General features: G+C 42.5%; 1 protein-coding gene across 2 annotated transcripts in view; it reads left to right on the top strand.

Moving 5' to 3' along the window:
* The window catches only part of LOC135900120 (uncharacterized), a 172385-nt gene that overhangs the window by 54640 nt on the left and 104893 nt on the right, over positions 1-12852 (top strand). For both annotated transcript variants that reach the window (XM_070530841.1, XM_070530840.1), the window contains exons 47-68: positions 917-1043; positions 1121-1305; positions 1453-1576; positions 1671-1825; positions 4017-4161; positions 4260-4396; positions 4479-4605; positions 4683-4840; positions 5140-5260; positions 5432-5583; positions 5643-5763; positions 5845-6008; positions 6109-6238; positions 6501-6640; positions 7147-7273; positions 7711-7865; positions 7948-8074; positions 8155-8291; positions 8379-8499; positions 8594-8739; positions 8820-8946; positions 9037-9173. In XM_070530841.1, coding sequence (XP_070386942.1) covers positions 917-1043; positions 1121-1305; positions 1453-1576; positions 1671-1825; positions 4017-4161; positions 4260-4396; positions 4479-4605; positions 4683-4840; positions 5140-5260; positions 5432-5583; positions 5643-5763; positions 5845-6008; positions 6109-6238; positions 6501-6640; positions 7147-7273; positions 7711-7865; positions 7948-8074; positions 8155-8291; positions 8379-8499; positions 8594-8739; positions 8820-8946; positions 9037-9173 — 3063 coding nt within the window. The remainder of the gene's footprint in view (positions 1-916; positions 1044-1120; positions 1306-1452; positions 1577-1670; positions 1826-4016; positions 4162-4259; positions 4397-4478; positions 4606-4682; positions 4841-5139; positions 5261-5431; positions 5584-5642; positions 5764-5844; positions 6009-6108; positions 6239-6500; positions 6641-7146; positions 7274-7710; positions 7866-7947; positions 8075-8154; positions 8292-8378; positions 8500-8593; positions 8740-8819; positions 8947-9036; positions 9174-12852) is intronic.

Below are 12852 nucleotides of genomic sequence, written 5' to 3'. Positions count from 1 at the left end.
GCTGCAATTAATCGTTCGTAATGGCGGAGGAAGGGAACAACTTATTTGACAGCGCTCTCGCTGGTTTGCGATTTACATTGTGGAAACGCTATGCAGATCGAGAATTGCAAAATGGGAACTATAAACACCAGAGCACTCAAAAATTTTTAGTTATGGTTAGCAAAGAATTCACGAGACAACATACTATTACATATAGAAAACGATAGTTCAGGAGAACATTCATTTGGGCTAGATGGTGCATACTTGAATTAGGAAGGAACAGCGCCAACTAAGATGATCACAAGAGGGGAGAACGACACAGGACAAGCGCTGAGAACGGACAAGAGACAAGAGGGGAGAACGACACAGGATGGCGCTTGTCCTGTGTCGTTCTCCTCTCTTGTGATCGTCTTAGTTGGCGCTCTTCCTTCCTAATTCAAATATAGAAAACGACAGCGTTTTATTGTAAATGCTTTCGTGAAATATTCTATACGCCCGAAATAAGTTTCATGTGGTGGCGGCTTGAAAGGACTGCTAGCGATATAATTAATATAATCAGAACATATTATCCTCGGTTATTATCTTTGTGGTTGTAACCTATCGGCGTGCTACAACAGGTGCAGTCCCAGTCATTTCCCGTATACACCATATATATATATATATATATATATATATATATATATATATATATATATATATATATATATATATATATATATATATATATATATATATATATATATATATATATATATATATATAAAATTATAGAGCAGTTTCAGTTGGCTGTATGTGAGGACGCATAGTGACTCCCACTGTTGACTGTGCTTTAGTAAACATACTTTGGAAATCTATGCGTTCTTTATATATACATTTCTCTGAAACACTCTGAGCCTTAGGCATCTATTATATGCTGGTGTACATACATTTCTTTCAGCTATTTGTGAAGAGAGTGAGGCAGTAGCAATGTTTCAGGAATGTTTCAAGTACTTGGCGAATCATACACGAAAGACTCTGGCAGCGAACGGACGAAGCAAACCACGTTACTTCGAGAACATGTGCAGGTTAGTTTTCGGGATATCCTTAACGTTGTTATTTTCTTACTATTCGGCACTGATATGGCTAACTGGGGTTGTTACAGCGATGTCAAGGCTTACCAATTCTGCGTCCATTCCGCCATGGAAACGACCTGCAAACAAAAGCTGCTAGTATCGGAATCCAGCAAAGTGAGAATGTTCACAAGGAACTACTTCAACATCTATAACTGGAGCTGCGATTTGTTCATGGGAAACTATGAAAAGCTGGACAGCGCACATTCAAGCAAAGGTAAGTTTGTGTCTCGGGTCAGTAAACAATGTTCTGGCGCTTTTGAACCAGTGCTATGGCTATACTTGCATTTTTATTTGCAGTTAATGTTCTGGTTCTTCATAAGCAGGAGGAGATTTACACTGTTTTTATTTCTTATTCTTTCAGACTTGCCTTGCACAAAAGCAGGTCTTCTGTCGGCGCTGAAGAGTTGCGCTGGATTTTTGCAAGTTCGTGTCTTCCCTAAACTGGACAAATTCGTTAACAACGCCGAAATGTCCGATGCCTGCAGGTAAGACTAGCCGTTCAACAGACTTCAGGCAGGATGACAAACCTTTACAATATCAATGCACTGCTTCTAACTTAGCTTGTTTGAATCATTACAGTGGCCTGACCGATTTTCAGTACTGCTCTACAATGCAGATTCACAAGCAGTGTGTAGGTCGCAACTTGCAAGTTCTTCAAGACCCGGAGATATTGTTCTTTACAAATGTCATTCCATCAGATTACGCCTGGGTTTGTACTACACAGAGTCACGTCGGTACGTGGAGCATGGTTATTGGCGCGGGGAACTAATAAATTTGTCGCTCCAAAGATAAGTAAAAAAGTAGAAAACAATCGTCCAATTTCGATACTCCCCGTATTTAGTAAGGTTGTTGAAAGGTTTCTAGCTATACGGATAAGCTCATTTTCATAAACGCACCCTTCTCTCACCTCACTAATTTGGCTTTAGGAAAGGCTTCTCTACTACCGCTGCAATATGAACGTTCGTTAACTCCATACGGAAATATACTGATATTTGACAATTGGTAGCAGGTATTTTCATAGATATTGCAAGAGCATTTGACTCATTACACGACGATGCACTAAAAGGTAAATTATCACGATATGCTATCAATGGAACACCCGTAGTATTTTCTTAAAGAAATCAAGGAAGGGGCTGACATATGGAATAGCACACTGTGGTATAAAGGTTATAAACAGGGATAAGGTGCCTCAGAAACCGCCAGACCGGCTGACTGACCGGCTGTTATAAAGCCACAAAAAACATGCCACCAACGACACCCCTGAATTCTCCCTAACCTCTCGCTTCCCCAACACTCTCCAATGCCTTTCTTTTGCTTTTCTTGTTCTTTTTTTCCCTCTTGGTGTCTTTTTTTCTCTCCCTTTCTTTCTTTTCTGCCCGCCTTTTCACTCCCCCGCTCTTGTCCACTCGTCTTAGAAACCACGCTTAGAGACGTCAGGCGACAACGCTCATTTTCTGTGCAATCTCTCCCTTTACAACCAGCCGCCACCGACAGCAACCGCACGTGACGTCACTCTACTAACTCGTAAAAACTAACATGCCGAGGATGACGAGGCCGCCTTTGACGAAGATAGGTCCTCCTATCGACACGTTGGCCAGCCTTTCTGAGGCACCTTATCCCTGTTTATAACCTTTACACCACTTAGTACTTTTTTTGTAATTTAGAAGACTATCAACAAATTGTTTACATTGGTGAAGTGCATAATGATAACAATCTGTTAAGCTGGGTGTTCCACAGGGCTCAGTTATTGGATCTAGCTCTTCTTACATATTAATGACCTGCCCTGACATTTACTTAATGTTCGTACTGTGCTTCATGCAGATGACACTAACTTAATCATTACAAGCTGTTGACAAAAAAAAACTCTTGTTACAAAGTTAACAAAGAGAGAGGTTCTGCATCACTGGTGCAAAGCAAACGCTTTAATACTGAAACCAATTGAAACTGTATTTAACACATTGTGTTCCACTCACCAGCTAAGAAAATAGCAGATTAACCGGTAGTGCTGTATGATAGCTGCCATATCTATCGTGATGACCAGATGAATGTTTTGGGTGGGCTAGTTGACTGTTATTCAAATTTCACATGCCATGTGCGTTCTGTAATACAAAAGACTTCCTGTGGTCTACACGTTCTCTCTGGATGCATACATTTTTTTTTCTCTTAGTGCATTCCAGTTAACCTGTATTATGCTTTTGCTGATTCGCACATACATTACTGCATTGCTGTTTGGGGCTCTGCCAATAAAACACATTTGCTAATCATGTTGAATATACAGAAAAGTACTCTTCGTATATTAACACACTCTCCGCCCACTGCAAACTCAGCAGACCTATTTAAAACAACCTTTATATTAAACGTCTATGATATAAACGCATATAACGCTGCTTCCTTGATGCTTAAGCTTATACAGAAGAAAATTAAATCAACTAATGTACCTGTGTCAGTCTACATTAAATAGTGAGCGCACTAGACATCGTTTCCTATAACCAAAAGTACACACTAATTACGGTTAATTTACCTATAGTTTTTAGAAACATTGAGTTGGAATAACCTAAATTTTAATGTTACATGTCTTCATTCTTTGCACTTGTTTAAAGAAATCTAATAGAGTCGCTCATTAAACCTGTGCTATAATAAAGTTGTTCACCTCGTTGGTTGCTGTAAAGGCTGCTCACATTTCTGTACACCTTCAGTTGGCGTGGTTTGTGATCCTTAAAGAATATTGTTGGGTCCCGAAAGATGTTTATGTGAATGAATTCAATTTCAATTGAAATAAATTTAATTTATTTGGGAAAGAGAAGAACTTCCCAAAGTGAGAAGACGTTGTAATCATGAGAGCACCACATTCTGATGCTACAGCTTATTACAAGTAAGGACCCCTAGAAACTGTCACTGGGTCATGAATGCCTTACTACTTTTCAGAGCCGCTCTGTTCGGAAGAACGCTTGATCGAGGACCTCAAGAAGTGTTACAAGATTATTCAGGAAAAGGTTACGCCTTATTTGCACGACCAGAAAAGCCAATCGAAAACTGTTCGAAATGAAGCTTTAGGACTTCTGGCTTGCAGGTACGCAGGCTGAAGTCATTCTTGTGCGCTTAAGCAGTCGAGATCTGTTGTTCGAAGTGGTTGTCACATGCTGTCACATATCTAATATCTACTTCTAGAAGTGTCCTGGATTACCAGTCCTGTGTTGCCAAGAAAACCGAGCATTGCGCTCGATCGTCACCGCTTTTGCAAAAGTCGGAAGTAAAATACTACATTTCTGATGTTTTCCACATGTACAACTGGACGTGTTATCAAAGTAAGTCTCTGCTTCCTACGTGAGCGCTTGGTAGTCTTGTTTGTCAGATAGTGGCTGACTTCTCACTTGCTCTGTCGTGCAGAGGCACTGACATGTCGTGCCACTGATGTCGCCAAAAGTCTGGAGACGTGCCAAGGGTTTCTTGACATTGGCGTCTTGCCATTTTCTGGCAACAACACAAAGCTTAATCAGATATATGCAGCATGCAGGTTAGTAGATGACGGACTTAGGCACTATATTAATGTCCTTTTGTTTTGTTATTAATCTTTACTGCATTCCTTTGCAGAGGAACACAGGAATTTCAGAACTGTGTAAAGAACACAATTTGGCGGCGCTGTCCAGGAAGCAGCGATGCTTTAAATTCAGCAGAAGTAATGCGGTATACGGAAGAACTGTTCGACAAGTTTAACTACACCTGCCAAGCTACGACCGAAATGAATAACGGTACGATGACTTCCTGATATGCAGGACGTTCTCAGAGAAAGACGTTACTATATTGCTTCGCTTTGTTACAAATATGAAGAGCTCCACATCGAATACCTGTTAACATGCGCGTAGTGTCCGAAATTGTGCTATACTAGGCCCATTTTTAGTGAACAGCGTGTAGAGGGAACAGCGGCTCTAGTAAAAGGGCCATCCAAAACGGGAAGTGAAGAGAATGTTCTAATGACTAGTTAAAGCCATAACTGGATGTGCTCTGAAATCTCTTGCCTGCAGTGCACCTCGTCTCGCTTTTTGTGCAGTCTCTGTGTGTAACAAAGACCCTCTGGAAGATTTCAAGACGTGCACCGGATTTTTGACAACCAAGGTGGCAGCTAGCCTTGAAACGATTCACGACGCAGACGCTCTTGTGCAAGCGTGCAGGTGAGAGAACACTTATTGTTGATCGAGCTAACATAAACAATTTAGCTAAATTGCTCTTTTTTATCGATGCTCTATCGAGTTTTCAATGCACCGCACCAGCTGCAATATGCAGTCCACAATGGCTTATTCTTTATGTGCACACACTAACCAGCACTATCTTCTTACTTCCAGGTCTTTTCTAGACTACAGGCAGTGCATTGAAAGCAATTACGCCAATCACTGCCGCTCTAAAACTCTGCCCGGGGTCACGAAATACTTGGAGTATACTGCTGATTTATACCAAAGATATGCATGGACGTGCACTGTGATCGAACCACCAAAAGGTAAAAATTGGCTTAATTAGGTAGAGTATTCTGCTAAAACTAGAGTTTATTCTGTGCAGGAAGCTGTCAGAAAAGCGAAGTCTTGCAGAAGCTTCACCAGTGTTTGGGTTTCATTACGGAGAAAGTTGTTCACATCTCTCAGTATCAGAAAGCTCCACTAAAGTTGAACGATGCCTGCAGGTAGGCCCCCCCTCAAATCCTGTGCACTGCACGATAGCTAACTATTGTTCTCACTGGATGCAATTCCCTTTCTATACGCAGGAGCCTTGAAGAATTTAAGACGTGTATATACACAAAGATTTTCGAGAGCTGTCCCAGGAACGCTGAGCGCTCAAGTGTGATTCGATCGGATGAAGTTGAGCACTACCTTGAAATGTACAAAGAGTACAAGAAAGAATGCGACTTACTCAGCTCAGCTCTGCAAGGTAACAGAATTGCGTTCCCTTTGACTTATCGCCCAATATTATAGCGGCACAACGTAGGCGCAAGCACTACTTCATCATTGCTTATGTTCTTTTCATACAGATAGGACCTGTAGCGAGGAAAATCTCTATCTTCACTACAAGACTTGCATCGGATTTTCAACTATGCATGTTGATCCGTACATCAAGAACATGACTTTTCCTACCGATAGCCATCGCAGTTTGGCATGCAGGTCCAGATTTTTTTCTATTTTAATATTACGTAGTATTTTAATGTAGCACAAGTAAACAAGTGGGCTGGTGCAAATAGCAAGTAGAATGGAGAGGGGTCACGAGCACAGTGTTTCTGCCGGGACAACATTTGGTACTTGCATTGGGGCCAATAAAACAAAAACTTATGAGCAGGCGTACGCACCATGTAAAACTTATGAATACATTTTTTATCTCCATTTCACATCATTCACATGTTTTACTTTTTATGTGTTCCTTTTACAGTGCTTACAAAGACTACAGCTCCTGCTTGTTTAAGAAAACTGAGGACCTTTGTGGGGATCAGAATGGATATGTACACTACGACAATGTGCGGTACTTTATGGGAGAAGTTCGCAGAAAGCACGACCGTATCTGCAGAGCGAGTAAGGTTCCACTTCTCTTTGCATGAACAGGAATGGGAGGAGAGACATCTGAGGGGATGGCGCAAGCCGACAACCATGTTTGGGATAAAAGTTCACCTACCGATTCCTGTAATAAGGGATATCGGCTGCGAAGCGTCTTCAATACCAACTATTGCGTTTCCTTCTAATTCCAGCAAGCTACATTATTAATTTTACGCCGTGAGAGTAATTGCTGCTGTTAAGCACGGTGTACATCAGTAAGATTCATGACTCACATTTCAGCTTCATTGCGTTGCTTTCTCCAGTAGCCGCAAAACTTGAATACGCAAAGTTAAGGGTGTCAGCTACTATTTAAGAGTCATTATGTAGCTGTAGCTGCGCAGACATAACAAATTGGGATTTATAATGGTAATTGGAATTTCTTGATGGCAATGAACACTTCATTAAAGTTCGAGCTGTCGTGTACTAGAATTTTAGCGATAATGAACGGCGTTTACTGCTTGCTTGAATGCGTTTTTTTTTCACAGCTGAACACGAATGCAGACTGGCAGATGTTCTTGACGTTTTGAGCGAATGTAGGGGATTCCTGCTTCTGAACGAACCAGCCAACCCGAGTGACACAAACAACTACGTGAAAGCTACCCACACGTGTAGGTACGTATGACCTGTTTTTCTAAACTATCGGATCGGCATGGTTGTCTCATTAAGAAAAGTTCGGCGTAAAGTTAACAAAACTTTGCACCTTTTCCCGTCACCACTTCCCTGTCTTCCGAAAGACTGCCGCTATCGAGTTAAAAAAAAAGTCAGCAAGGGCGTGTGATGTCTAATCTGAGAACGCGCGCCGTTTTTCTTTAAAACGTATTACTGTTACTTAAAGAAATGTCACCTGCCAAATAAGTTATGTCAGATAATGGAGTGCATATGGTACATAATGCTTGCAAAGGTAAGCACGCAGGTTCTTATAAGACTAAGAAAACTTTATTAAAGGAGTAACTTAATTTATTCAGTTTGAGTTTCGACTATCTGTAGTCATCCGCGTGAGTATGTTGAGTTACTGTCATTTGGCCGAAAACGTACGTTCCGTGCTACAGGGGCCTACAGAACTTCAGGAGCTGTGTGGACACCACTATCAACGATATATGTTCTAAAAATGTGCTGGTACCAAAGAGCAACGAAGTCCAGGAGTACAAGGAACTCGCCGTGCTGAAATACAAGTGGGCTTGTGAAGTTTTAGCCGGCCTAAAAGGTTCGTTCACGTCTATTCATAACTATTTTGATGCATCTAAAAGCAAAGTGAAAGAAGTGAACTGCTTTTTGCGCTTTTGCAGACAAAGAATGCAAGGATGCAAATATCAATCATCATCTACGACAGTGCTCTGGGTTTTTGGGCACCGTGGTGGAGCCAATAACTCAGGATTTTGTGAGCGCTCCTGAGCAAATGGAACTGGCTTGCCAGTAAGCGTAATGTATATAATTTTTCGAAGAAATATTTTCTTCTCACGCCTGTCTATACAACATGATTCGCTTCCCACCAGATTTACAAAATATTATCAACAGTGTGTCCAGTCTTTCCTGAAGAAACGAGAATGTAAAAACAGTCCATTGCAGCCAGACATAACGATGTACACGAGGGATCTGTACTATAAGTTCGCGTGGACGTGTCAGAGGCCAGGTGATTGCCATCTTTGGTCCTTATTCTGTAACTTACAAGAGCTTATGCTGCAGCAGCTCCATATTGCGCGCTCGTTTTAATTTACAGAACAGTGCGAGAAAGCAGAACTTATGAAGCGCCTGAAGTACTGCAGAGGCATTATCACCCACAAAGTTCATCCTTTCATGGACGACAAAAGAAATCGTACCCTTCTAGCAAAGGCCTGCCGGTAAATACCTCCGATGACCGTAGTGACTTTCCTGTCGAGTGGTGTGGCAAACACTGAGAAATGTGCTGTATTTTCCTCCTTGTTAATCCCACAGTGGGCTCGAAGACTACCAACTTTGCGCCATTTCGACGTCGAGAATGTACTGCAACAACACAGACACGCTCATGTCGCACGAAGTTCGCTACTACACGTCGGACATATATGAGCACTACAAGTGGGTCTGTAGCTCCAGCACAGTTGGTAGGTACTGCTATCGAAAGCTCTCGCCGTTTAATTTCTGTACAAAGCGGCCAAAACGGGAAATTCGTTTTCAATTGCAGCTCCTAGATGCACAAAGTCGTACGTTGTCTCAAACTTGGAGGAGTGCTTAGGATTCCTCGAGCACATGGTCCTCCCAGTCGTGCAAGCCCGCCACAAAGATGACTTTGCCTTGCATTCAGCATGTAGGCGAGTAGCAGTGCTAATTTTTCTCGTGTTGATTATGTTATATTGCATTTTTGGTGACCCAGGGTGAAATGAACGTGTTTGTTACGACAGAGGTGTGGAGTACTACCAACAGTGCATTCAAGAAAAGTCGAAAATTTGTGCGAATGAAACTGAGTTCTACAGAACAGATGAGACGAAGTATCTGATGGAAACTTTGTACAGCAAGTACAACTGGACGTGCTCTACAAGTACGTACTAAGTATCAGTCATGAGGCACTCTGCTGGCATGCTCTTATTGCAGGCCATAATTTATGACGGGTGTTAAGGGGAAAACATGTGATAAAGCGTTGAGTAGCAACTCATTCCCCGGATTCATGTTAGACTAACACACACAGGCAACAACGCTTCTGGTAATTCGCATGGGGTGACTTATGCCTCTACTTAACTGGCGTACTCTGTATTCTTCGTGAACATAAGCATCACTACGGAGCGCTAAGCTTCAACTGTTAACAGCGATTGCTAGCATGCCGCCGTAAGCCACTACGACTCGCCGATAACTAGCTACTAAGCAATAAGCTTCTTCTTGCCGGTAAGCTCACTTGTTTGACAATATGAAACGTATTTTGCACTAGAAGCTGTTAAAAAGCAATGGATCGGTTCGGCTATGTATGCCTTCCTGTAGGTGGCCTACTTGTTCCGTATTGTGTGACAAACTATTTCGCGCGTGACGCTGGTAGGTACTGAAGCACTGAAGGTACTGCGCACTGAAGCTTCGCAGTTAGACCTTGGGTTTAAGATGAAGCTTTAGCTCGATGCCAACTACGATCGCCATATTAAAGTGCATGTTAGTGATGTAGTGTTTGATGGCGCAAAATCAACTGAGGCTATGATGTGCCAACCACAATCGAATACATGTACGTACATGTAGTACGCAGCAACGGAAGTGAGACAACCGCTGAGCCGATTTCAATGAAACTTGTTGCATTTCAAAAGGTAAACTGTAGTGACTCTTGGAAGCAGAGTTTTCATTTAGGGCTTGAAATGTTTACAAAAATTTCCGAACACTGGTAAGTTAAAAAAAATGGAAGTACATAATTTACGAATCCGCAACTCCACACAAAAAACAGATATTTCAGTTCTGTGGATTTCATCTGTTATAGAAAACATGAAGAGGACAAATTTATTATACGAAGTTGCAACTTACGTGAAATTGTTACAAAGTTCCGAGTTACAACATTCGGAGTTACAGTTTGTAACGTACTGCTGCGTATAATGCTGTTGATGAGGCTGCGTATATTGCATCAATTTTACCCGCTTTGGATGTATTATTGGTGCAGTTTAAATAATTTTGATATCGTTTTTCATTGCCGAGATAGAGTGATAATCTTTATACTTGTGTTTATTTTTAAGTTTTGCAATATTCAAAATCTTTAAAAAAGTCTGACGGCTTACATAAAATGATATGCTTCATACCGGCACTAAATTATAACTTTCTTTTAAATGCCACAAATTCACTGCAGTGGCTGCCGATAAGAACAATTTTTCCGCTCCCAATATTTAGATATGAGCCCCCGAGCTAAAGCTTAGCCTTTAGTTCAAAGGCTCAGTGCTATAGACTGCAGCAAAAAGGCAAAGTTACTACACAGCATAAAATAAATCAGCCTACAGCAATGACCTACTTGAACGTAGCAGTATACTGAGCACGTGCTGGTGGGCGAGTTGGTTATACATGATTACAACGAAGGCGCCAAATAAAACAACGGACGAAGGAAGGAGGCACGAGACAACCATGTCAAGTCAGTTGTTGGTGCGCCTACGTGGTTGTCTCGTGTATCCTTCCTTCGTCCGTTGTTTTATTTGGCGTCTTCGTTGTAATCAAGTAGCGGCATACTTTTGTATTTATGTTAACGCATCTATTAAGCCTAGTGATGGAGCTTCCATCGTTAACCATTCTATTACACAACGCGACATAGCTGAATAATGAGTTGCTTAAGCACTAAACTTAGCAGCCAGTCGCGCTGTGGTGCACTCCCATATGCTGGCGTAACGCTGTAAAATATTGTGGACTCTAGCGCTTAAGTGACGCGGACAGGAAAGTAAAGCGAAGACGGTTCGCTAACTTTCAACTGAATTTTTGTTTCTAGGAGTGCAGTCCATCAGAGTACAGATAAGCCACTTTGCAATTTGCTCCTGCTCAGTGCTGCAGACGGGGCTGGAATCTGCTGGACTACACGTGCGGTGATTTGCCCTATGTGTTTCCGTGGGCGTTATTTGTTGTTGTTACTTCGGGGATATATGTGTCGCTCTAAAAACGAAAATTCAGTTGAAAGTTAGCGCACCTTCCTCGTCGTTTTCCTCTTAAATGCCCCATACCAACTTGCACAAAAGTCTGTACTGCTGGTCACTCGAAAGCTTTCCTAGCCCACGCCACCGTGGCGTCCAACGAGTGTAGCTGCCCCATACGCTTTCGCGCACATCTAGCGAAGGTCTTAGAGGGCCAACGAGCCCACAAGGGTGGCTTGCTGATGAGTCGGAGGTTGAGAAGAGGAACGACGAGCGAGAGAAAGGGTTTAGTTGGCACATTTACGACAGCTGATGACCACACAAGAAACACACCGCGGAAATGTCCTTCCTTTAAGCATTAGCCTTCCCAGGCCCCCTAAGCCAGTGAAGTGGCTTAGTGGGCCAGTTCGGCCGCCCATGCTGTTCCTTCCAGAAGGAAGTCGGAGAGAGAAAGACGGATGTTTTATAGGAAAAGGGGCACAGGGGAAGCTATCGGAGTGGAACAAGCGCGCCGTCCCTGCCCAAAACCTGAAGAACAGGGGCAATCGGAAAACAAGGCTCGTAGCTTTTAGGTAGCTTTTCTCGTGGTCCCAGCGATGCCAACGAGAGGGACGACACAGTAGCACGCTCATCGAAATGGGCGAAAGTAATGGCAGTCGGCTGTTCTCTCTCTTCTGAACCATCTCAATTATCACATGCTTTTTGTGGAGCTTTCAAGACACAATCATGGCGGCCACTAGAATCGCTCCGCGTCCCGATCTTACGCTAGGTTTCTCCAACTAATCTGTGCTTGGTAAGTTGCGCTTCTAGCAGTTCCTTGGAGATGATCTCGCCGGCACAGGTCCTTCTGATGGCACGGCATCCTTAATGCCGTGCTTAAGTAGCGTATGCTGAGAAACTACGTTACCTTACCAGTGGCGTAGCTTATCCCGCGCCGAATACTTCAAAATGACGCCGCCTGTAATTTCTGTGTGTGGAGCTCTGACATACGTTTGCTGATCCAGGGAGAACAACCGCGTTTTGGCTCCTTTTGGCCCGATAATTTCAACCGCCCTAAAATTATTGTCGCTTTGAACGGCTGCCCTTTCAGTAAAATCAAGCATCATTCTTTTATGATCTTTCTTTCTGCGTATAAAAAAAGGGGGTGGGGCATAGTTTCAATAACCGCACTTAACGTTGGTGATTCGGGAGCATGACTTCACACAGGCGCAGCTGTCTCGGGATACTTAAGCAATTACTTTGTTGGCCAAGTTGGTAGATAACTAAACGAGTAAAAAAAACAGGGCAAGTCGAAATAGAATCGTGTTGAAACAGGCACAAAGGAAACGAAAATGCTAAGCGAGAAAAGACAGAGACGCAGCACTCTCATGAGTGAAACAGTTATTTTGTGGGAACCACCAGCACTTTATAGAAAACAACGTAAAATCACACACAAGAATATAAATGATACGTGCCGACATTTCGCGTAGGCACCAGCATAAAGAAAGGCGTCCATGATAAACGCGACTTTACCAAAATTAACCACGCAGTCACGTAGAAGTTAGATATTCTCGACAAAGGGTGTCTCTGGCAGACTGGTAGAAACATTATTGAGCGTCCTCCGTACTATTTGAAAAAAAAGAAATGATTCCGTTTAAGTAAGAA

The sequence above is a fragment of the Dermacentor albipictus genome, chromosome 1 (assembly GCF_038994185.2).
Source record: "Dermacentor albipictus isolate Rhodes 1998 colony chromosome 1, USDA_Dalb.pri_finalv2, whole genome shotgun sequence".
NCBI classification, from domain to species: Eukaryota; Metazoa; Arthropoda; class Arachnida; order Ixodida; family Ixodidae; genus Dermacentor; species Dermacentor albipictus.
The sequence above is the reverse complement of the archived record's forward strand: the minus strand, read 5'-3'. Positions and strand labels throughout refer to the sequence as shown.